This window comes from Vespula pensylvanica, chromosome 2, assembly GCF_014466175.1.
Source record: "Vespula pensylvanica isolate Volc-1 chromosome 2, ASM1446617v1, whole genome shotgun sequence".
NCBI classification, from domain to species: domain Eukaryota; kingdom Metazoa; phylum Arthropoda; class Insecta; order Hymenoptera; family Vespidae; genus Vespula; species Vespula pensylvanica.
In genome coordinates, this window is record NC_057686.1 from 8,715,402 (window position 1) to 8,741,430 (window position 26,029).

Consider the following 26,029-nt stretch of genomic DNA (forward strand, 5'->3'; position numbering starts at 1 on the left):
TAATGTGCAATAACAATTATTGATTATATGTATAGACAAATTAGAGTAGTCGATAAACATTGTAACAAACATTCAAGTTAACGTCAGGTAGAAGAAAGATACGATTCATAAAATATAATATTATCATATTTTATTATAGAAGCGTGTATTCGGGTCTTTCGATTTGGTTAAATTAAATATTTTTACGGAACTTTACGTGGACATTTCTCGCCATCATGAATAATTAGTAGCATTCATTGGGTAAGACACATTCTCCTTTGTTGTTTAATATACGTCCGTTTAAACATTTACACCGTTTTACACAGACCTGAAATGAAAATAATCAAATTAATAAATTAGTTACGAAAAGTAATTGAGTTAATTTCAAAAATGTCAAGAAAGATATATCCAGGAAAATTGACTTACTTGAATACAATATTTTGGTGGATTAGGATAATTTTTGCAAGTTATCGGGCAGGCGCTCGCACAGTTAGAAAAAATCGCATTTGGTCCGCAAGTGGGCGTGCAGACGACAGCTATATTATGATTATTATGTAATTATTAATGCTTACCATTAATCTATACATTTTATAACTTACTTGCGACGCAAAGAGCCAGAACAATAAGTATTGTCGTAACACGAGGCATGGCAATTTAAAACGACTCGAAATTTAAAAGTGAAATTGATTAGAACGTCACTCTTATACTAGCTTTTATATCCGCAAACAGTTTTTATTTATCTATCTGTCTATCTATCTATCTATCTATATATATATATATATATATATATATATATATATATATATATATGTACACACACACACAAATTATATATGATAAGTTTATATATATATATACAAACTTATCTTGTTTGTTTTTCTACATTCTTTATAATCTTTGTAGATTTTTTATTTTATATAATAAAAAGATTAAGAGATTAGAAAATCAAGAGAGAGGATCTTTTTCGTAAAGATAATATAATTTAATAAGCATAATAAATTTGAGAAAATATTATTAGAGGCAGAGCATTGTTACGATGTATGTTTAAAACAATTTTAAAGAAATGTATACCAGATATAAAATAATACTTAGACAAATGACATTATCCAAAAGTACATAAACTATATAAATTGTAATGAATGTTCGAAGGTATTTGAAAAACTGTTTCAACAATAGCAAGGTTCGACATATTTGTATAATTTATTCCTAAGGAGTCACTTTTTATATTCGTGATTACGTTTGAAATAAAATAGATTAATTGAAATAAAACAGATATTATCATACCAATCACTGTGTTAATTGACTACTTTTAAGAATGTTACACACTTATCTAAATACAAGGACGTGGATTTGTTTTTTTGCGTGTTTATTTGCAATTTGATGAGAAATTGTTCCATTATTCATTAAGCGGACACGCTTGAGTAGATAATTAACGGTTTGGAGGAGAAAGTGCCGTGCAATCCTTATTTTTATTGAATTTGTTCGACTTTGGAATAGTAGTCATCGTTGGAGTTGGAATCAACAGCCATTTCGGATGTTTATAAGTAGAATTTTTTTCGCTTCTTCTCATTTTTGCTTTATTTTTTTAATAATACGTATATTTTTTAATTTTATTTCATCATTTGGTATTAAAAGAATTTATGATAAATTTGGAAAATTGAATAAAGGTATACGAAACTATGGAATTACATTGTAAACTGATGTCTATTCGTAATAAAAATATCAAGGATTAAGAGAAGAGCCAGCACATTTGCATGATATTTTGAAATTATGTAAGTTTGTTAGAGAATTAAATGATTTCTTCAAAACGATTCGAATAATCTTCGCGTTAGATAAAAACTTCACGTTGTTATCGAGTTGTATTTATTATACACTAGCAAATGTATTTTGTATTAAGAAAATAAATTATACACTTTTAATCGATAAAACTATATTTCTATTTATAAATGAGTTATTATTAACTGTTGGCAAGAATGCTTCGATTTCGTATCTTTTTCAAATCTTCTTGATTGTACAATACTTATATGATGTCTTAAAAATGAATCATTGTAGAAAAAAGAGTAATTATATAATAAAATAACATATTTTATTTAATTATAATAGTGTAACAGTCATATTAAATCTATCAAGATCTAATCAAGAAACAAATAAAATTTTAAGACAAAGTGTTATAAGAACGACAATTATTTGAGTGTAATATCAAATGATTTTTGTAATTATTTGTATATTTGCACTTTTTCTAATCGCTCGATTCGAGAAATTCGTTTTTTTTTCATTTCTTTATTAGTTTTATACATATTAATAAATGTATTTAAGTTTTATCAAGTGTTTACGATGATGTATCGCTCGTTGTGTATTATGACATCGCGTGATTTAGAAGTGTTTCGCGTTATGTGCTGCATGGCTGAATCCTAAAGATATATTTACTATTGTGTCTTTTGTGACTGAATATTTTTGACCGAACATATTTAACCGAATATCTTTGATCGAATATTTGAAGTGCTTTCGACGAATTATTCGGAAAGACGATTGGGAAATGTGGGAATTAAGAGGAAAAAGACAAACTTTCCGTGTAAACTTCATCGAAAAGAAAGAAGTGATTGTTTATTACTTGTAAGTGTGTTTGGATAGTTCATTTGGAATGTTTAAACAATTGTACGTGCAGCCTCTTAAGCGAAGCGATCGTACTATTTTATAAGTGAGAAACAATTTAAATTTTGAAACAATTTAAACAAATATATACTGTGTTTGGATCTTTTGTCTTTATCGCTTAGCATATTCCCGAAGATTTCGAGCTTAACTGAAAATGCTTAAGACTCAGACAACAGTGGTAATATGTTTTTTTATGTTACCGCTTGTCCTTAACGAGCGTTTAACGAGTTCTCAAGGCTAAATATTTCGTATATTGATACATGGCCTTTGAGAAGAAGTTCTATGAACTACCAAGAGAGCGCACGTGTACGTCAACATATTGCCTTCTTTGAACGGACTCGTGCAAAATAAGAAAAAAGAAGAAAAAATATTTGTTGGAGACTTGTTAATATATGATATGCAATATTCTAGTAATTCGATGTAGCGAAAGATCTTATCATTATATTCGGTATAGACTGTTTCGCACGATGACACGCAATGTGTATTACTATCTTTACACTTTCATTACGTCTTTCATTATGTTTTTCTCTTACGTCTTTCATTGATCGACCAATAGTTTCATTTTACATGTGTCGGAGTAGTCATATGATAAACCATATGATAAACGTTAAGGTGTGCGTACCAAATAATAATGTTATAAAATGGCTGTGAGATAAGACTATCGAATATTCTTGATTTAAATCAGATTGGATCGCAATATTCTACCGTTGACGTGTATCAAACCGTTCAAGTCGACAAATGAAGGCAGGTTAGATAGAGGACCTTTAATTCTGATCGCCGCGTCTTTGGTTAATAGTTTTGTTTCGTCAACAAATGAAAATAATCAAATTAACAAGTCAATTACGAAAAATAATTAATTAAAATAAATCATTGACAACGATACATTCACGAAAATTAACTTACAGTAAACTAATTTGGATTACAATAATTTTTACAAGTTATTAGGTAAGCAAATGTCTCACATTGGACTTCTGATAAAATACATATAGTCTTCTGAATATATACATATATCGCGTTTTCTAATTTGTAGAAAATTTTTATTAAGCTTAATTAAGGTTTGTCGTTGTGTTTATTTTTGATATTTCGTACAAATTGTAAACAATACGCGATTAGTTGTTTCAATTTTATGATTGATTAGAATCTATTTATGACGGTTAATTTTTCGGTAATCGTCACGGGGAATGTAGCTAAAGGATTTTCAAATATGTTCTCAAGTTTGGTCCATATCGTAAATTGTTTATTCATATCGGTACATTATATCATAACGTGTTATTAATGATATCAGTCGGTAACAATCCGCAGAAAATTAACACAGCCGGATTATCGCGTGATTCAACGTGCTGCTATTGATGAGTCACTATTATGCCTGGATTGCCGTAAATCCATTAACTATGAAAGTTTTAAGTAGGTATGGTGAAGTATCAATCAAACCTAAATAAATCGTTAAGTCTGGCTTAGCCATCGTTATATCTGATAAGCGTTTTGCTTTATATAGTTTTGTGAACAGTACTGCGTCGCACAACTCTAATTTTCGATAATATTTCGATAATATTTCGATAATATTCTCATCGATAATGTTTTATTTTTGTATTATTTGATCAGTGCTATTCGTAATAAAGATACGCACTCGTAATTGCGCTCACTTGTGTCACAGAATCCAAAAAATTGTAAGAAGATGTAATTAGTAAGCACCATCTTAGTGTGCACAATCCGTTTAAGACGTAGATGATTTCGATAAGTTTTCCAAAACGCGATAAGTTTTCTAAAGGGCATCGATTGGTCCCAACTAATTCTACTCAAGTACAAACGTTGCAGTATGATCCTTGCCCTTATATTTACGGGACGTGGATATCCGTATTCTCGCATAAATATTAAATACTACGTCTTTAAGTTCGAATTTCCACGGAGGGTTCGTTCTAAGAAACGAAAACGATTGAATGTTCTCATGTACGTTTTATCGTCCTTGAACGATAATTGGACGATCTATCTGCTCGTTTCGCGAGTCGTGTTTTCTCTTGACCTGAGCTTGATTTTTAAGACAGCAACAGAATCCCCAAGTATGAGAAGATATTTTGTTCGAACACATCAGTTTGTGATGTATTGTAGAAAGATGTCAATGATAACGTCTATTAAAGCTTGTTTATAAGACTGCGGATTTGCCAGTTGAATTTTCAGAGGAATCTTGAACTTCTCATTGTTTACAAACCGAAGAGATAATGCTTGCTGCAATTCTGACAAATTAAACAATTAGTGGATGGTTAATGGTCTTAAGGACTCGGGACAGACCTGCACGGAATACTTCATTATTTTATCATAAATGTTTAATTAATTTAATTAATTTATTTTATTATCTTATCATTTTGCTTAATTAATAATTCATTGATTGGGATAGCAATGAATGATGATCGAGTTTTAGTTTGTGCGATCTTATCTGTTACAAATTGTGAACTATCTGTATCATCGTTCATTGGTACTGACATTGATACGTGTATTCACCGTTTCATAATTGAATTATAATCATAGGCAGAAAGTCATAATTTAATAACATCGAAATGAATATCGTGATGTTCAATTATACGGGAGTCGTAAAACGCGTTTTTTCGATAAATAAAGTATGCTGTTTCACTTTACATCATTTAGAGCTTCCAGTTTAGTATGCGTCTGGGCTGTGGTTAGCACGAAGGCAATTTAGACAAAGTTTCATCTTTTTAACAATCTAGTAACGTTGCTCGATTGCAATGTACGTGCGTGATTATAGGAAATGCACTCGGATACGCTGACCGCATTTGTTTAGGAGGTTTTGATGGCTTATTTAAATATTTCGTAGGAATGGGTTGCTCGCGAATTGTGTGCGTGATTATTTTTCCTGATTGCATTATCGTGTTTTTGGACTTTAAATATTGATAAATTCGAATAATAAGTAGAGAAATTTGCAAAATTTTTTATAGGATGGTATCTTTATGATAGAGGATCCTCTTTTCATTTAATTTGAGTATCACTATGAAGGCGCGAGGTTGATATGTAAATGAAGAGTGTATCACACAACGATTAATTTACTGCGTTGAGCAATTTCGAATGAGAGAATGAGATTCGGCAAGTTTTAAGAATTGATCTCTGTATATAACATGCCATTTACATCTATTGAATATTAAATATTGTATTCAAATAGTATTCCTCTATCAGAGTAATTATAACGGCTTTCTAGAATCGTTCAAGCGACTGCATAATTAAACACGCAGTTTGCCAAGGATGCTGTGTTTAACACAACCTTGTCCTTTATAAGCAGAATTTTAAGAAGTTTAAACGTTTACAGTTATCTAAAAAGTAAATATTGTAAATTGACAATTTATATTGCGATTTCACGAAATCAAAATAATTTTGGTATTGATTATTGAAATTTAGCAGTATGATTTGCGACAAATACGTTGTCGAATCTTCGATTTGATTCAACGAAGATCGTTGCGTTATTAATTCCGTCTCTAATTGTACGCGTATTACAAATTGAAGCTTCAGTACATTCAATATGATAATACATTTATTAATATTTACAAATATTCATCCTCAATATCAAGTTTTTCGGCCATGTACAAGTCCGTATTTGAGAAGGAACTTGATAATTATACAATGTCAATTATACATCATTGAATTTCGTGAACGTTTTTTTTTATAAAGTCACTTTTTATTTTTAATTTTTTCAATATCCTTTCATCTCAATAAGTGAAATCGCGTTATTCGATTCTTTACATTTTGAAAATTTGCATTTCAGCATTAAGTTAGTCACGATTTGCTTGATAGAAACTTTTATTGTAAAAAAAAAGGAGAGCCCAAAATAACAAGCGACTTATTTGGTTGGTATTAAGATTGTCTTCGATTGATATATCCGCTTCGCGTTCGATGAGTGCAGGTTTTCGTAGCTGCGGTTTTCTATAGCTCGTAGAATGTCTAGTCATCGTGATATACAGGATCAGCTGTGTCATTCGATGGCTGCTTCAACTTTTTTTGTGATTGGATACCTTTTCAGGGCCATGGTGGTACCAGTATCCGATTCGAAGGATTAATAAAATATGTCGATGAGAACATGTTACACGCGTTTCATCTTATTTCGTGTTGCATGTTTAATTGATCGCTATTAAACTCTGTTCTTTAGCAATAATAAATGTATTATTTACGCTTAAAATTATAAATGTAATCGCGTTGGAAGCGAAATTTTAAATGTAATCACATTATATGTTATGATATGCGATTCAGAAATGTATCGCGTTATGTGCTGTAGGATTAAATCTTAGAGAGATATTCGTGCTATGTGTTTCGTTGTGTCTGAATATTTTTGATCAAATATTTGAGTGCTGTTGACGAAGAACGACGATTGTTGGAATTAGGGAAAGGAAGGGGAAGGGAGGAATTTCCGTGTAAAGTACATGGAAAGGGAAAGGGTGATCGTTTATTGGTTGTAGCCGTGTCTGAATAATTCGTTTGAAATGTTTGAACTATTGCACCTGCGGTCCCTTGTGCGAAGTGACCATGCTGTTTTATGATTGAAAAATAGTTATTTTTAAGGGTACGCTTCTGACAAACACATGGCGCATTTGGTCTACGAACCTACCTGTTGTTTTTTTTTGTTCGGTTTAGTGGATTTATGAAAACTACGAACTGAACTAAAAATACTTCAGACTTGGATAGCGTTGACAATATGTTTTTTTATCTTACTGTCTGTTCTTAGAGAGTGTTCAATGAATTCTCAAGGGCAAATATGTCGTGTAGTGATATACAATTTTTGAAAGATAGTCATATGAATTGTACATATGCATTAGTACTCAAATAAACTGTTCATCTTCAATCGATAAAAGTTTGTATTTTTATTCATAATTATTATTAATTATTATTGTTCGTCAACATCTTTCATATCATTTAATTCAAATAAATATCGAAAAGATTGAAGATTCGGTAGAATCAAAAGGCGCCATTATTTCAGATCATTTTAGTATTTTTATATGATATTTTAAAAATGAATCGTTATAGAAAAAAAAAGTAATTACAGTAAAATATATTTTATTTATAATCATGCAAGAGTTATATAAAATCAAAGAAACGAATAAAATTTTAAGAATAGAAAATATTCTAAGCAAGCATTTAAGTACAATATTTAAGTATATTATTAATACATTTAAGTATATTATTAAGATTTTTGTAATTACCAGTGTAGATGATATTTTTCCTAATTTAATAAGATTTTTTGATTCTTTTTAACAGTTATTGGCACAATCCAGACGCAACCCGCTATATTCACACGTATTTATTAGCATGACTATCTATGTACGCCTTCTAAATTTTTTATTCTTTTCATAACGAATAAACAGAAAAACTATTGATAAAATTCTAATATTTGTTAAAATACTCGCTATCATGCGTTTTAATATTATATGAGTTTACTCTTCAAACCGAGTTATCGTTAAAACGACAAATAAAGTAAATAAAATACGCGAAATGTTTCGTAAACTAATTCTTTTCTATTCAATAAATTGGAAACTAATTCTAATTCAATGCTTTACATAATAGAAAATTTCTTTTTTTTTTAAGAATCATACTTTAAAATATAATAAAACTGTTTGCTAAAATCGTAACGTGCATAACAATATTATAATTTGTATTTTTATCTATTAATATTGAGACCGAACTGTCGATAAGAAAAGATAAGGTAATGATATAGTAATATCTAATACTTCGTCATATTATGCAAATTATTGGTTTCTTTTTTAAGTTAGGTATATCTAATTTATAGAAGCAACTATAAATGAATGTATGTCAGATAAAGATCGTTGGTTGTGATGAAGGTATGTATCAAGATATATTACTTTCGATAGAGTTTTTAATTTATGCAGAATTTTGTTAGATAATTATATAATCACCTTATGTATATATTCCTGTAATTTTCCGTTGTCTATAAATGATATGTTTAATGTACACATACTTTACCATGGCTAAAATTTCCAGGGTTAAGTTCTTCCGGTATTTTAAAATGAAAAGAGATAGCGTTATTCTTTTTATCGTTTTTTGCGTGAATCAATTGAATCCGTTTTAATAGGATTCACCACGTTGAATCTGTGGTCCACAAGATCGAAGCAAAAACATGCCAAGCAAGTAAATACGTTTTGGTTTATCTTAATTATTTAAAGCCGATATTATTGATTGTTTCGTTCTTATGGATTAAATGATATTTGATACTATATTGTAAGTGTTTATTAAACTATTTCAATATACAAGTAGAATATGTTCACAGATAGGCATATGTGTCGATGAGGGGTAGTTGTTATCGCGACTTGGGGTAAGTTGTTACCATAACAACTTGTCCCTCTGCTTCGTAGCGAAACATATAAACACGTATTCTATTCATTCCATAATGTATCAGAACGTAGAAAAGGAAAATGAACCTCAATCAGGACTCTTCAATTTTTATAACAGGATAATCGATTCTTACTAACGTCGTTGAAAATTCTATTCCTGATCTCTCCAGGAATGAAAATTTCATCTGAAATAATTCGGCTTCTACTAAAAACGATATTGGGACAAGAGAAATTTATACATCACTGCGTTAGAAAATTATCTTGACTGATATTTCAGAAAAAAATGTAGTCAAATAAACAAAGGAAAAAAGAAGGATTTAATTCAAAGACTACAAACGAAAGAAAAGAAAATGGTAAAAGGAAAGATAAAAATTAAGCTAAGTGAAAGATTCTCCAAGATAAATATGAAAATGATGATGAGAAAGACAACTTGGAATATTATTGTATTATTTATTGCGATGCATATTCCAAATCACGATCTAGAGAAGAAGAAATCGAGTGTATATTTTGTAAGAACCGGTTTCATTTAAAATGTAAAAAATATAAATTTGATAATAGTCGAACAGTTGATTAGTAAATTACTGTTTTTATACTAAAAATAATATTTATGATTATTATATTGTTTTGATTTTCTTTTAAAGAAAATATATTTGCGCTAATCTGAACTTTAAAGAACAAACATTATTTAGAAAATAGTACTTTATTTTATTAAAAGGCATCTCTTATATTTTAATAAAAATTTGCCTCAACGCCATAGCAACTTGCTTCAAAAAGGAGTAAAAAGTTCTACCAGCCATAAATAAATGACTTCCTATGAAAAAGTTATCACAAAATATTAAATATAAGAAATTTAATAAATTATAATAAATTTCATAATAATTTAATCTATAAGGAAAGGAATAATTACATTATTTTTCAGTCATTTCTTGTTTTATCAAAATCAGAATTTCTCTAGCACTAGTTTCTATATAATTATAAACATATTTTATAATTATAGTATATATGCGGATCCTTCAATTTATATTTTTGTATATATTGTATCTTATCATGAGACATCAACAATTATTTTGTACAACACATACTCCTTTATTATTTTATATATTTCCAACTTCCTGAACAGACCTTTGATAAAAACAATAAAATACATTAATTAGTTACGAAAAATATTTCAATTCGTTTTAAAAGTGCATATATTTCGAATACATTCAAGAAATTTTACTTTATCTAACAACCTTTAACTGAATCATTACAGTTTTCACAACATAGTGAATGAGCACTCACAACGCATGGGAAAAATTGCATTCTACAAAGGTCTACAATCGATCTACATAAGGATATACAAATAATGACTATATCATATGAATTATTGTGTAATTATTATTGTACATCGTTCAATCGCTATTTTTTAAAACTTATATGCGATACAAAGAGTTAGGATAGAAAGAATCAGTCTAGCATGGTATACAGCGACTTAGAATGATCACAAATATATAATTTCTAATCAAGAATTGATTTAAATTATTAGTTTTTTCAATATAAATTAATCCAAAGTTTGTCTAATTTTAATCAAAATAAAATAGGTATAATCATGCTCAATTTGATATAAAGAAAGTTAAAAGGAATAGGAATAAAGCTAAAATTTATTGTTTTTCGTTAAAATTTATTATTTTTCAAAGTCGTGTGAAAATGATAGCACATCTAGAAGTGACAAATATAAGGAGATAAATATGGCTTCAGTAAACATAGCATACTAACTAACAATCGATTTTTAAAGTTTTAAAAGTCTAGTTATCATGCGTTTCAATTTCTTTTTATTTTTAACTTTAATCATTGTTATGTTTGAGGACACGGTATTCGTAAAAATAATTATTGACTCTTAAACTATTAAATATTTGTGTTTTTAGTTAATCTTACATTAGATGTAAATTTTACGTTCCCGTTAAACTTATGATGTAAATACGATTCTTTTGATAATGACTAGATTTGTATTATTTATAAAGATATTAATTTTATATATACTGTAAAATAATAAATTCTTATTGGCTATATGTGAGAAAGAAACAATTCAAGAAATATGCTATAATCATATTTTATTATTGTGTGTATGTGAAGTACATATGCGTGCCTTTCAATTCGATTAAATTAAACATTTCTATGGAATATTAACATTCACTAGGTAAAACACAATCACTGTTGTTGTTAAATATGTATCCATTTATGCATTTACACCCTTTTATACAAATCTATAATAAAAATAATTAAATAAATAAGTTAGTTACGAACTATAATTTAATTCGTTTCGAAAACATCGTTGGATAAATTCAAACAAATTTACTTACACGAGGACAGAGTTTAGGTGGATTCTGGTAGTTTTTACAAGTTAGCGCACAGGGACTCGCACAATCAGTATAAATCGCATTGGATCCACAAGCGGATGTGTAGACGATGGCTATATCATACAAATTATTGTGTATCTTTTATTGTTCACGGCTATTTGTTTATTGTTTATTGTTACATTTATGTATTATAAAACTTACATGCGAGGCAAAGAGCTAGTACAAAAATAATCATCGAAATGCGAGACATGACGATTTGGAACTAAGTACTTCAAATATAAAATTGACAATAAGACTCGATATCACTCGTGCAATATAATTTATACTCGCGAACTATCTTTATTTCTACGAATGATTTATGACGTTTATTTTATATATAACTCTCGTATAACGCGATACTTATAAATACGGTTTCGATATAACAGGTTTCATAAATTGTACCAAGCACTTATATAACGTACTTTACAGTTTTATATAACTCGGAATATTCATACATATTCACATAAATATAAACTGTCAGTGTCTTGTCTAACTGTCTCAAAGAATAGAAATATGTTCTACTCATACTTTTTAGAATATTTTTAACCTGTTATATTTTTTTGTCTTATTATTAAATCATTCCATCTCATCCTTACGTTGTGTGCAAGATAGAATTATTATTAATTTTTAGTCATGTTCCTTCCTCTACTGCATTGACTACAAACATTTCCTTTCTGTGCATATATGCTATTATATTAGCGAATATTTATATTAGGATTTCTTCTTTAGGATTTTTTTGTTTGCTTCAACTATTTATAATAATTGCTTTCTTGAGAATTACATTTAAACAGATAATCTGTATGGAACAGACGAATCAATGAAATCATAAGTGTGTATTTATCTTGATCAAAACTTTATTTCCTGGTAAGTATTACACATAAGTCTTTTTTTATTATAAAAAAATATGAATTATTTAAATCATAAGTGTGTATTTACCTTAAGCAATCTTATATCTTGATAATTATCATATATAATTAATTACGACTTTTTTATTGTAAAAAATGTTAGTAATGCAGTCGCTTTATTGATATTAATAGAAAGATGGTATAATAATCCTTAATAATATTAATGATAGATTAAAAAGTTTTAGAACTACTCCAAGATTATTCAAATCATTTTACTTGTAGGTAACAATACCTGTACATGTTCATCTTACTTGAAATATTTCTGTTAAGGTCGTTCATCGCCTCTGGTTTTATAATGATTTATAACGAATTCAAACAAAATTCTTAGCCAATTTTTATGAACAAGATTTCATTTTAAAGATGAAGTTTTAAACAAGGAAATGATTTTTTCGAATTTTTGAAAATGTTTTATTATTTTTATAAAAAATCTTGTAAAAATATGTTGTTTCTTTGTTATTTCATGTATAAAAATAAAACTTCGATTATTATGTAAATTTCGTACTACGAACAACTTTGTATGTCTTTAAATGTAACCTTCAAAGGGCATGAGATGAGCGCCTTTATTACCTGTGTGTTAAATCGCTGCTAAGATTAGACATTAAAATTTTATGTCTAGTCGTCAGCGACTGGTCGACGAAATATCAAAAACCAAGCAACCAAACTCAACGAAAGGAAAGTTTAGAGACCATCAAACAGTTAAACTTTGAATGTATAGAACTTCATTATGTCTGGTTTACAAAAAAGTTGCTTGTCGTACGAACAAGTGCACTTGATTCGATGTATTGTCGCGATCAGCAAGTCGTCGACGACCATGAGAACACAACAGAGATACATGAACGACTCGTTTGGTTACTAAATATTTTAATCGTTCATTGACCTGATTGCCTGCGATTGATTGACAATGCGCATACTGCATTATGTATAATTTTTAATTTTGTTAATACTGTTATTTTATGAAACATATTTTGGTACATGCAAATGATAGAAATAAATAAAAATATATATCTTTTGTTGACTAAATAAATACATTATTATCTTTAAAAAAATCGTTTTCAAAATTCATATCACACTATTTATTAATATATGATACGAGCCTCGCATAACGTGATTTTTATAATGCGACATATCTCTGGAATGAGTCATAAAAAGGTTGCTTATAGTTTCTTCTCTAGGACCTTTACAAATAATTCATTTTGTATAACGAAGAGATTATAAAATTAAAATATGTATAACTCACGTTAATAAATATAATGTAAAATAAGAAATTATGTAAAAGAAGTGTGATATGTGGATATCATTGGAGATAGGATATTGTTATAATGTGCAATTGATATATAAATAAACATCAATAAAAATAAACTTTAAGTTTATTTAAAAAAGAAGTTTATTTAAAAAAAAAGAAACGATTCAAGAAATATATTATAATTATATTTTTTTTAAATCACATGTATGGGTTTTTCAACACGGTTGGATTTGATATTTCTACGAAACTTTTCGTGTCCATTTTTCACAATTGTGGAACATTAACATTCATTAAGTAAAACATATTCTCTTTTGTCATGTAATATATATCTGTTTATGCATTTACACCGTTGTAAATAGACATTATAAAAATAACTAAATAAATAAATTAGTCAAAGTAAATAATTTAATTTATCTCAAGAAATTCGATTTCCAATTGGAAACAATCTAATTGAATGAGGACAGAATGTAGGTATATTATAGTAGTTTTTACAAGTTATCGAATGTCCGCATGTACACTTAGAAAAAATTGCATTTGGTCTGCAAGAATTATTGCATAATTATTAATATTTCTTGTTAATCCATATGTTTTAGAACTTTCTTGCGATGTAGAAGCAGAACTAAAAGAATCGTAGTAACGCGAAATATGACAAATTTAAAACAATTAAAAATTTTTAAGTGAAATTGATAATAATGTCACTTGTATTCTATTCTTATGTTTGCAAACAGTTTTTATCTATATATATTGCTTATCATGCTTGTTTTTCTATATTTTCTATGCAGATATTCATTATATGATGAAAAAATTAAAAGATTAGAAAATCAAAAAAGCTTAGCTTCTTTAATAAATATAAAATGATTTAGTAAGTATAATAAATTTGAAAAAACTATTAGAGGTAGTACCTTATGTTACGATGTATATGTAAAACAGTTTATTATTTAGACAAATGATATTATCTAGATATAAAATGATTTAGTAAGTATAATAAATTTGAAAAAATCATTGGAAGCAGAAACCTATGTTATGTGTATATTTAAAATACTTTATTGCTTAGTCAAATGACATTATCTAAAGCTAAATAAACTATACAAATTGTAATGAACGTTCGTTGAAATTATAATCGCTGCAATTGAAACTCGGTTTCAGCAGTTCATCTGTAACGGCTGTTTATATGTACAATTTATTTTATCTCATTTTTTTTTTTTATTTTCGTTTTATTTTTTTCATACATTTTACTTCTAGTTTACATACTTCTAAATTTTATTTCATCCTTTGGAATTAAAAGAATCGGCGATAAAAGAATTTGTAGTAAATTTTATAAATGAATAAAGGAATCTGAAATTATATTACACATTGATAATATCTACTCAAAACAAGGATCAAGAGAAAAGTCAGCATCTTATGGGACGTTTTGAAATTAGATAAGAAAGCTACTCAGAGAATTAAACGATCTCTTCAACGATTGAAACAATTTTTGATAAAAACTCCGCAGTAATTAATTATTGTTGTCACTTTTTATAGTTGGGAAATCCGTACTGTATAGTCATTAATCAATACTTATCATCATCAGTACTTACATCATCAGTACTTACATCATCAGTACTTATATTCGTTTATTATTTTAGTATATAATAACAAATGTATTTGAATTTTACCAAAAAAAACTATACATCTTCGATCGATAATACTATATTTCTATTCATAAATGAATTATTATTATTTTTCACAGATTTATTGTATTTCATAAAGATTTATTAAAATAAACATGGAAAAGATTGAAAATTCGTTGGAGTTAAAAGATGCTTCGATTACGCGTCTTTTCCAAATCATTGTAGAAAAAGAAATAATTACATAATAAAACAACATATTTTATTTATAATAATGTAATAATCATATAAAATCGAAGAAACAAGTAAAATTTTAAGTATATAAAATGTCGTAAAAGCGGCAAACGTTTGATTATAATATTAACTAATTTTTTGTAGTTATCAGCGTATATAGTACTTCTTTTAATTTAATAAAATCGTTTAATATTTTTTAACAGGTATTGGGAGAAACGCATGCGCCGTTACCAGATCTAAGGTATCCTTCTTTACATTGACAGCCTATTATGCATTGCTGAAATTCAACGAAGAACATGATTAGAAAAATTGTTCCAAAATCGTTGAAATTTTTATTTAGAAATTTGGTGTGTACTTGACTAGATTAAATCTGTTGTTATTAGTCATATAATGAAAGATTTCAACTAAGGATTTTATTTTCAAAGATGAGTTCATAGCAAAGGAGAGATTAGATCATACTATAATCGTAGTTAAGTTTAGAACACTTTATCCGCGATGTTATACGTTACTCGTTAAAACTGAGGAAAAGTAAAAACTAGAAAACTTAATAAAGTGTTTCAAGAAATATTTACCAAAGTACAAATATCTTTTGTAACACCACAAGAAGGTTCGCAAGCTGAACCACAGGTCACAAATTCCTCATTTTCCCCACAATTGGTTCGCTGTAATGGGTCTATGAAAAAAGATTGTTTTCATTAACTAAATATTAGAAAGATTTCTGAGTATATCACTTTCACTCGTCCCATTCTTAACGACTTTTCGACCGAACTATGAATAAGAATTTACATTTTTCAAGTGTATTTGTCGTATCGCTCATAACTATTAAATGAAATGAAATAGATAAGAAAATAGTATAAAAAAGGACAGATATATTTTCCACGAACATTGAAGGACAACTTACTGGCAGAAGCAATAGCCACAAGAACAAGGAGAGCGAAAATGACGCGAGACATGATTGCTTTCTTTATGCTCTATCAAAACAAGACTGATATGCAGTATTCGATCTCCGCCAGCTTATATACTCTTGACATCGTCCATCTTTCGTAGTTTCCTCTCCACATCCCGACTCACGCTAAGTTTGTTTTTTTTCTTAAATTTGTTCTTTTCCTCTTTTTTCTCTCTTCTTTGCTCGCTCTTGCACATACATATACATACATACATACACATTCATACATACACATTCATACATACATATACACGCGTATCATGTTTACACGTATTCTTTAGCATATCGTACAATGACTAAAAGCATACTCGTACATACTCGTATAATAAGTCCTTGAGCCTAATAGATTCCATCAAAATATACGTCTACCTGCCAGTTTCATTTGAGAAATAAATCACTGACTAGTTCTTCATTTATAATAGGTAAAGAACCGTTGAAATTTTTTTTCTTTTTACATGTTCTTTTTTATAACGTATCGGAAATTATCTATGAAAAAATATATAATTCTATATAATCGTGCAATATCGTTTATAATACTTAATTCTATACTTTTCTTAAATACAACATAAATTGGTTAGTGATATATATAAAAGTTATTACTGATATAAACACATATGCAATTTTATCTTTTAAATACTAATCAGCATTTATTGTGGTGTTTTTTTCGTGTCTTCATTTATATCATTCATTAAATTTTATACGTTGTCTGTGAATTCTATGATGGAATGAAACATCATTAATATGATAATTATTAACTTGATTGCATTTAACTGATTCATTATTTTCTGAATGTTTAGGAGGATTAATGATTTCAAAGAATAAATAATATTTCAACATTAAATTCTCGTAAGACGATAAATGATAACGAAATTTGAATCTCTTTTTTAGTAAACCATATAAGTCGGATAAGATAAATAGTGTCGTTGAATTTTGAAATGGTTGTGTCCGTGGATTGCGTTAAGTTCAAATAAGATATAAGTATAATAACATAATGATATAATAAATTAGAAAAAAAAAACAGTAGTAACGACATATCTTCATGATATCAGCTGGATTTTTTTATCAGCTGGATTAAAACATGATTAATTATATCGGATTTTTTGTTTCAAGAAGAAAAGATAAGTCTTGCTATAACAAAGAGGTTAATAATATTAACTATCACTATCAAAAGAGGATATATTATTCGGCGACAATTGAAAACGAATTGCCAAGAATTGTACCATTTGAAATTTTATTTTACATTTTTTATTTCCTGTAAATTTTTACATAAGTTTATATTGGAAATTGTAGCTGTAGATGTTTATAGATTATTATTACATGTACATTATTTGCAAGAAAGAATTAATTTGTTATAAATTTGTTTATAATATAGTGTAAAAGGTCTGCTTTAATCACTTGTACCAACAATTTCTTTTTTCTAGATGCAGGTTTAATTTAAGGTCTAATTTAATTTACAGCGAATTGACACGTGACATTATTTTTATGAAATTATTATACTCAGCTGTCTCAGATTTCCCTTATTGATCATATGACTATCAAATGATATGATATACATATCATTTACATTTCTGTATATCATTAATCTATGTACACAACACATAGAAATTATATAAATAATAATCCTTTTTCCTCGTTTCGCTTCTACGTATTTGACACTACCACTATTACACTATATTTTGATATTAAAATGTTTATACTGAAATGAATACCATGTATTACTATCCATTCATACATATATAACTAATCAGATAATTATAAACAATAATTCTTCATACTCAAGAGAAATTATCCGCACAATTTTGATTGAATCACTTTGACTATTTTGTTAATTTTTAACAAAATCATTTATAATTAAAAAAATGTCGTTTTGAAAATATTAAAAGATGTCTAAGATTAAAGAAAAAGTTTACACATATTTCAAATTCTAGAGTTTCAAATAAATTTGAAAATAAAATGAAATATCATATATTTTTAAATGTTTATAATATGTATAAAATCAAATTTCATCTATCAATTTTTTACTTAAATTTATCATTGCCTGTTTATTTGATATGTTTTATATTAGATGCCATTTATATTCAAAGCAAAAATTACGGAGGTATAAATTAGGCCATTGATACGCATTTGGCAATAAAAACGACATCCTAAATTACGAAACTAATGAGAGTTATATCTTTTCCCTTTAATTTTTGAACCACCCGAACTTCTTAAATGTTTTATTAATTTATTTCAAAATATAATTCCACATGTGCGTAAATATATCGTTGAAATTTCTCACATTTTGTTTACATTATAAATTACTTTATTAAAACTTCCTGGAATTAATAGACGAAAACAAAGTATTCGTCAGCAAAAAATATTTACTTTCGTTTATAGATAATAATTTTTTTTTACGAAGTCATGAATAGCTTCAAGAAATGTTATCGCAAATACAACGAGCGCAATTATATTTTTTTATACTTTAATTCTTACGAAATATTTAATCGTCAATCAAGTTTTCTTTTTCATTTTCACGTTAATTCCAAAGTAGACATTTACCTAAAATGAAAAATACAATTTTTATAAGTAATTTTTTAAATTTCCATTTTTATACATTATCAAAAGTAATCAAAAGTAGTATAAAATTTAACATGGGATGCATACAAAAAATATTTTAGCGTGTCTAGTATATAAAATTTGATTTAGTAATTCTGGTTAGCCTTTTCGAGTAATCCAAATTTTTTTCTAGAAGTCTTGACCTTCTCCTTCTGTCATTTTAATCATATTGGCAATTACCAGATATCGGAATTATGTGAGAAAATTTTTGTTCACTCTGACTCACTCTTTGACGTCACATGTTTATATAGCATAACATGCTATCTTAGGAATTAGCAAGATAGAAACAGAGATAGAGACTGTTCAGTTAGTTCGAGTTAAAATCCGAAGGTCGAACGTAAGAATAAACGATCATAGGGAAATCCCGAATTAAAAAGCATATACCTGTGGATGTTTTACCGAGGAAAAACATCTTTCAAACTAACAACATATGTAATAATAATAGCATCAATATAATTGTTGTATTTATATATGTTTGCGTAATATAAAAAAAATAGAAAATATGTATATAATAAAAACAGAATGTACATATGTAAAATTATGTTAAAAATTTGTTAAAAACATTGTCAAGATAAGCAATAATTGTCGATTATCAATACTTCATTCTTAATGTCAACAAATTTTGCATCATCACATATGGTTTCTTATCTAAGCAGGAAACTTATCGGTTAATATATAAATTCATTGCACCTTTGAATCGGAATCGATTGGTAGTATACTAGAAGGAAACAACTACTTGATCGAAAATGTCGCGCATTTTATCAATTTCATTCGTCATTTTGACAATGACTTTGCTTAGTGAGTAAAATTCATAATAATATAAACTAATATAATTCATAATAATATAAACTAATATATTCATAATAATATAAACTATTATATGATTGCGAGTGTTTTGGTAATTACCAGAATTTTATTAATATTTTCTTTTGTATTTGTTCGTTCAAAGAAAAATTAGAAATGAAAAAAAATAGTCTGTCGATAAATGATAACGTAAATGTTGTTTGGTATACTATTGAATCGTAATATAAATAAGTTTGATTATATTCATTTATCATTAGAATTTTATATGTTTATATTTGTAACCGAATTTATCTATGTTACAACTTAAATATATAGAATTAATAATAGATATTAAATATTAAATTTAATTGTTTATAGGCATAGTAAACATTACATATAGTAAGAATCTAGTCTGTAATCGACCCAATGAAATCTACGCATGTGGTTCAGCTTGTCAGACGGAGTGCAAAACTCTTGGAGAGCCTTGTCCTATAGTTAATATTGTAAATATATTAATAGTTTATATTCTATTGGCTACTATTATTCGAGAATTTCGAAGTAAACATAATAATCGATGAAAAACGATATTTACTATCTTTATTGTTTTTCTTTTCATTTCAGAAATGTAACGATGATTGTTATTGTATAAACAACTACGCTAGAGACGATAAAGGAAACTGTATACCTATTCGTGATTGCCCTCCTAAGAATAATCAGTAATTAATAATTACATAACATGTTATGTATAATAATTGAAATTATATCTAATATAAAAGGTGGTTAAATATATTCAAACTATTATAGTTATTTATATATCTTATATTTTTTCAAAGAAATAACAATCGTGTGTACAGCAAATTAATAATTTTACAATTTATGTGAATTCGGATCAACGATTATGATCGTTTGAAATAGAATTCATGGGAAAAATAGAATAAATGTGCGTATTCTCATACGTTCTGAACTATTTTCGAGGATTAATAAGAGCTTTCACCAACTAGCCGATTGCTGACGAAGTCGTCTGCCGGCGGAAAGTCAAAGAGGCTTGACCACAGCCTTCAAGGGGTGTTTCAATATTTGGCTCCGTAATGTAATCCAGCAAGAAGTCGAAAGTGCTTCGTGGAACATCCTCCAACTTGCCGACCGTTTCCTTTTTCCACTTCTCTTCGTTTTCGATTCTCTTGTTCGTAATTTATAGATTTTCAAGCATGCGAATGAAAAAACTGCGAGAAAGTGAACGCTTCGATGATCTTTTCACCAAGATATATATATATATATATATATATATATATATATATATATATATATATAGACACACATACTTATACAGAGACAGACAGAGAGAAAGAAAGAGAGAGAAAGAGAGAGACAGAGAGAGAGAGACAGAGAAAGAGAGAGAAAGGGGTCACTTTAATAACGATAATAAAGAATAAAAATTACAGGAAGACATGGTCAAGAGAATTTCGAAGTTGTCATCGGATCGCTAGTTCGATTGGACGAGGCTCGACGAACTAATTATATATTCCATGAACGCGTACACGCGCACATGCGTGACTTCTTGTTCGTAGATGCATACATAATTTGGTGAAGTTTACGAACACGAACATGGTATAGCAGAATGGCCTTGAGAACACCATAAATGAAACGAGCTACGTACATATGCGCAAACACACGCAAAAGGTCTACAATGCGTTTAGCTCGGCTTTCACATGCTGCTCGACACGTGCGTTTCCCCCGTTTCCTGCAAGCGAAAAAGAGATAGGGCGATCTAAGGTCGAAGAGAGAGAAAGAGAGAGAGAGAGAGAGAGAGAGAGAGGGTAGAAAACGATGCCTGAGGGTCGTTCTGCCCCTAGCAGGCATTTGTTTAATTGAGAACCGACATGGCCGGCGAAACACCCTTGTCGAGATCGGCTCTTCCATCTGCATGATCATCGTCAACGTTACATTCATCGTTTCTCAAAACTTTGACTTCCATTTTATTCTTTTCCTTGTTTATCATACATGTTATTCTTTATGTTCTTAATTTATATTTTTATCGTACTGTATATACCTATCGAACCGATGAAACGTACTTAGGTATGTCTAAGAAAATTATAAAAAAGATACCATAGAAAATACTTTAAGACATGAACTTATGATAATTCGTTAAAATGTAAATATGTATCGACATTCCAAAAACTGAATATTCAATCGACAAGCATTTATTTTCACATTTGACAGTTACTTAGACGATAATGTATGCGTTACGTAATACATAACTAGTGAACCGTCTTTCGTTTGGTCGTCACGCTTCGATCTTATCCTCAATGATAATTTGCTTTTTTCTTCTTTCTTGTCTCTTTCTCTCCCCTTCTCTCTCCTTCTCTCTCTTCTTCTCTTTCTTTCTCTCTTCTCTCTCCCTCTTTCTCTCTCTCTCTCTCTCTCTCTCTCTCTCTCTCTCTCTCCCTTTCTCTTTTTCTCCCCTCTCTCTCTTTCTTTCTCTCTCTCTCTTTTGTAAGATAAATAGATTGACGTATTGCCGATGAAAAACGAGTAATTTCATTTTTAAAGCTTATACGCATTTTTGGAAAAACCAGCAAGCTGTACTTCGCCGAATTTTCTCTTCTATCTTATTTGCTTGACTCTTCCGTGGACTCTTCGTCATACTCGAGAGATAAGTACAACGATCAATCTAAATAAACAAGACTTTCTTTCTCGGAAAGAGAAATCGGCTTTATCGAGTGCCTCACTGTATTCTCGTTATTTCACCTGCTACGTTGAACAATTGGCAAGGACAAATTGGCAATGTTTTCGTTACGGATCGATAAAATATCTCAAAGAGAGAAACAAGAATTGAAGTACGGACTGGAGTCGAGGAGCAGAAGAGAATTTTCTTTCGTCTCACAAGTGGCTCGTTATCGACCAACCTTGAGACAAGAAGGAGAGGAAAAAGATAAACTCCTTTCGACAAATCGATCGGAAAACTGACTGGACAGCTCGTGTATTCTCTGTCGAGGAAACAGAAAGCTTGACCGTTCGAGAGTCTCTTAGAAATAGAATACGAGATGAACAGATCTGTTCAAAGGTACTGTTATCGTACCATTCAATTTATTTTCAACGAGATCGTTAGATAAAGCATCAGCTGACATTGAATTTCGATATGTACAAATCCTGCAAGCGATTTTGTAATATGATCGTATCAAATAACCTAGATCAATTAGAATCAAGATCAAAATCCTGTGATTCACTTTTTTGCTTCCCTTCTCCAAAATGGTTTCTAAATAAACATAATATACAATACCGAATACAGTTATAGTAAATTGTAACGTATGATACAAAATATTATCATTAAATTTTTAAACGATGTTAATATAGATACTGATCAAATATTTGCGTGAGCGGATTTGCACGAGGAAAAGACGTTTACGATCGCGTACCTGTTACCTGTAGGATCAGTAGAATATAACGGTTAGCTCGTACCTTCTTGCGATCAGTACAGTACAACCCTTAATGACTCAGCCGGCCAGTCAGCTGGCAATTGCAGGGAGGCACGTTCTACGTCCGTTTGACATAAATACATCAGAGACCTGCAGGTAGGATACATCGGAACAAGGAGTGTGTATACATTGCAGAATAGGTATACGAGGGGAGAACGACAGACCTGCGATTTCATGCAAACGATGTTAACAATCCTTTCTCTCTCTCTCTCTCTCTCTTTCTCTCTCTCTCTTTCTTCTCTCTCTCTCTCTCTTTTTCTTTCTCTTTCTCTCTCTTTCTCCCACTCTCTCAGTGTTCGATGCATCATTTAAATTGAATTTCTCATCATATGATCGAGATATATAGACGATTGCCGTTTACACTGTTCTCTATCATCGATATTAACAACGCGTAACAGCTATAATAATATCATTTGAACGAAAGATAAAGATAAAAAAGCAATTTTACTTTTACTTTTATGACTAACACTTAAAATAATTTTGGAAAGTAACGAAGAAAGAAAAATATGTTTTTATTGCAGAAAGATTTACGATGCCGGCGAAGCAATCATTTATCTCTTAGAGATTATGGAAAAAAGTATATGACTGTACGTATCGTTCAGCGCTCACTTCTGCGAAAAGACGATTAACAGCTAATCTTATTCGTCGAGGAAGATTTTTTTTCATCTAACATCCGCATTTATCCATTAGCATAACCGATAAGCGCAGTTTGTTTAAATGAAATTAATTTATAATACATTCATATGTACCGAGTGAATATTTTCAATAGGATGCACGTTTCCAGATAAGAATTATTTTCAAGAATTATTCCGTTCTTGCGAGTGTTGTTTAAAGTTCAAATATTTTTTTGCGCTCGACGGGTTTCTTTGAGTTGTGAGATTTATAGCGTTTGTTGAAAAAATATCGCTACGGAAAATAAATTGAAATATAAAAACGAATTCTACAGTCCAACTTGTGGGAAAGAAGCAAAAAGAAAAAAATTAAGATGTTTTTCTTTCTGGGAAGAAATCATTCTTTCTAGTCTTCGTTCTCTCCGATCGTTTTGCATACGATAAGAGAAAATGGAAAATCAGAAGGCCAACAAAAAGAGAAAGTAAAAAAAGGAGAAAGAAGACAACATTGCGTAGTTGTATTTCGCGGAAGAAAGAAGAAAAAGCAGAGATGGACGAGATCGAAGAGGAATGAGAAAGAAGAGAAATCGAGGCACATCGTGCCAACTGTAATCCACGTATTGTTTCGCTTTCGGTCTCGTCGACGGGAAAGAGCGTACCACAGCTGAGAGCGTATAATCCATGGGACTCCATGATGTGACGCTTTCTCTGTCAGGAACGCGATAACGCTTTCGTAGCAGGAAGGGTTGCCGATCGGGGATGCTTTTCAATGGACCATCGGTGAAATTTTTAATCGGAGTCAGCTTTGTCTCGACGTTCGCGATAAAGCCGTACTATTTGAAGCGTGTAAGCTCGAAACATCGAAGATTAAAAAGTGTAGAAAAAAGAAAAAGAGAAAGAGAGAAAGCGAGTAAACATCACGTGGTATAAAAAAAAAAATATTTTGACGTCTCGATGCATGTGCAATTATTCCTATAAAAAGTCTATGAGAAGTAACTACAGTCTGTAAAATCTTTATCTTCTTTGTTTCTCTTTTCTTCTTATTTAAATATTCAACAGAAATCTAAAAAGCGTTTACAAATTAAAAGGACAATGTTTGAAGGTCGAAAACTAAGTGATAATAATTTTCCAATTATCGTCGGCTTGCTAAGCGTGTAAATCGCGACCGTAACCCTTATGTGTTGTACGTTTCAAGATAATGTAAAATTGTTCGAGGACGTGGAGAAGCAGCCAGCCGAGAGAATCATGTTGTTCCGTTGCCATTGTGTCTGCAAATTGCTCCTGATTGTTGTCCTACGAAACGGATTTAATGTTTTACCAAGTACGAGGGTATCTTTTGGATTCATTCTTCGACTTTCTCTTCGTATTCATCCAATTAAAAGTAATATTTAATGGAAACTTTCTCTTCAAACGAAAAGATTTTTTTTTTTATACTTTGAACGTAAACTAGATATTTATTCTTTCATTCACAAAAGAAATCATGAAAATAAATAAATTATATATGAGAAACATAGATAAAAATAAATATTATCGTAATATTTCGTTAAATCTTTTGGTTCGAATCACGTATCGATTTAATCGCATTAATACGGTAGTCGGTGGCATGAAAGTTGCTGAAGGGAATGAACGATGGAGAGCGAGAAATATTAGGACAAATATTATCTTAGAATATTTTCTCTCTAAATGTTAGGACCGCGCCGAACCTTCTTTCTTTTTCTTTCGATCTCTTTCTCTCTCTATCTCTATCTCTTTCACTCTCTTTCTCTTTCTCCCGCGAGGAAATTCTCAAGTTCACCCTCGAGCTGGAGAGTACATAGTGAAAGGAGTGCCGATAAGAGAACCTCAACAGCATCTGTTAAGACGATAAACACGCACGAGACTTTCGTAAAGTGAATTTCTCTTCGTCTCGTCATCTTTTTTAGATCTTCCAAATCTATTTCGAATACTTTGAAAAACACGAAACGTCAGATTAATTCAATTCAATTTCATTCAATTACGTTGGTGTATATATCTCAATGTATTGTTTTTGCAATCGATTTTTTTGTTGTTAAAATATAAATTAAATTAAAGAATAGAAGATTTTAAGTAGGATCATCCCCATGTAACAACCCTTTCAAAAAGCACCTTTGTGAAACGAGCGAAGCCACAAATCCGTTGGTAACGCAGACGTGAAAACGTAAAATAATTAGGTGTCGACAAACACGCAAGTTATTCTCTTTATTGTCGTGACTCGGCTGGCACAGCAAACGATAGCGTCGAATTCACGGCATTCGGAGGCTGAT

The 26,029-nt window shown here is 29.6% G+C and overlaps 4 protein-coding genes across 4 annotated transcripts; 1 reads left to right on the top strand and 3 right to left on the bottom strand.

Annotated features, from left to right (window-relative positions):
• On the bottom strand, window positions 1–715 carry LOC122637538 (venom peptide SjAPI-2-like). Its single transcript, XM_043829725.1, has 3 exons — window positions 579–715; window positions 406–515; window positions 1–307 (listed from the first exon to the last, which is right to left on the bottom strand). The coding sequence occupies exons 1-3, from the start codon at window positions 625–627 to the stop codon at window positions 224–226; spliced, it is 243 nt and encodes an 80-aa protein (XP_043685660.1). The 5' UTR covers window positions 628–715; the 3' UTR covers window positions 1–223.
• A 10,330-nt stretch (window positions 716–11,045) lies between these two features.
• Window positions 11,046–11,821, bottom strand: LOC122637903 (venom peptide SjAPI-2). The gene is made up of 3 exons (XM_043830426.1): window positions 11,510–11,821; window positions 11,312–11,421; window positions 11,046–11,215 (listed from the first exon to the last, which is right to left on the bottom strand). The coding sequence occupies exons 1-3, from the start codon at window positions 11,556–11,558 to the stop codon at window positions 11,135–11,137; spliced, it is 240 nt and encodes a 79-aa protein (XP_043686361.1). The 5' UTR covers window positions 11,559–11,821; the 3' UTR covers window positions 11,046–11,134.
• A 2,695-nt stretch (window positions 11,822–14,516) lies between these two features.
• LOC122637904 (chymotrypsin inhibitor-like) lies at window positions 14,517–16,398 on the bottom strand. Its single transcript, XM_043830427.1, has 3 exons — window positions 16,238–16,398; window positions 15,909–16,009; window positions 14,517–15,613 (listed from the first exon to the last, which is right to left on the bottom strand). Exons 1-3 carry the CDS (start codon window positions 16,287–16,289, stop codon window positions 15,533–15,535), a joined length of 234 nt encoding a protein of 77 aa, XP_043686362.1. The 5' UTR covers window positions 16,290–16,398; the 3' UTR covers window positions 14,517–15,532.
• A 3,173-nt stretch (window positions 16,399–19,571) lies between these two features.
• On the top strand, window positions 19,572–20,449 carry LOC122637902 (inducible metalloproteinase inhibitor protein-like). The gene is made up of 3 exons (XM_043830425.1): window positions 19,572–19,675; window positions 20,039–20,163; window positions 20,282–20,449. Exons 1-3 carry the CDS (start codon window positions 19,624–19,626, stop codon window positions 20,378–20,380), a joined length of 276 nt encoding a protein of 91 aa, XP_043686360.1. The 5' UTR covers window positions 19,572–19,623; the 3' UTR covers window positions 20,381–20,449.
• Window positions 20,450–26,029: the final 5,580 nt, after the last annotated feature.

Excerpts from the sequence above, each read along its gene's own strand:
- LOC122637538 (XM_043829725.1), bottom strand. The coding sequence starts at position 627 with ATGCCTCGTGTTACGACAATACTTATTGTTCTGGCTCTTTGCGTCGCA. Across the intron at positions 516-578 it reads TCTGGCTCTTTGCGTCGCAA|CTGTCGTCTGCACGCCCACT; the intron begins GTAAGTTATAAA and ends ATCATAATATAG. Across the intron at positions 308-405 it reads CACCAAAATATTGTATTCAA|GTCTGTGTAAAACGGTGTAA; the intron begins GTAAGTCAATTT and ends TTTTCATTTCAG.
- LOC122637903 (XM_043830426.1), bottom strand. The coding sequence starts at position 11,558 with ATGTCTCGCATTTCGATGATTATTTTTGTACTAGCTCTTTGCCTCGCA. Across the intron at positions 11,422-11,509 it reads ACTAGCTCTTTGCCTCGCAT|CCATCGTCTACACATCCGCT; the intron begins GTAAGTTTTATA and ends TGTATGATATAG. Across the intron at positions 11,216-11,311 it reads CACCTAAACTCTGTCCTCGT|ATTTGTATAAAAGGGTGTAA; the intron begins GTAAGTAAATTT and ends TTTTTATTATAG.
- LOC122637904 (XM_043830427.1), bottom strand. The coding sequence starts at position 16,289 with ATGTCTCGCGTCATTTTCGCTCTCCTTGTTCTTGTGGCTATTGCTTCT. Across the intron at positions 16,010-16,237 it reads TGTGGCTATTGCTTCTGCCA|ACCCATTACAGCGAACCAAT; the intron begins GTAAGTTGTCCT and ends CTTTTTTCATAG. Across the intron at positions 15,614-15,908 it reads CAAAAGATATTTGTACTTTG|CAATGCATAATAGGCTGTCA; the intron begins GTAAATATTTCT and ends GTTGAATTTCAG.
- LOC122637902 (XM_043830425.1), top strand. The coding sequence starts at position 19,624 with ATGTCGCGCATTTTATCAATTTCATTCGTCATTTTGACAATGACTTTG. Across the intron at positions 19,676-20,038 it reads TTTGACAATGACTTTGCTTA|GCATAGTAAACATTACATAT; the intron begins GTGAGTAAAATT and ends AATTGTTTATAG. Across the intron at positions 20,164-20,281 it reads CTTGTCCTATAGTTAATATT|AAATGTAACGATGATTGTTA; the intron begins GTAAATATATTA and ends TTTTCATTTCAG.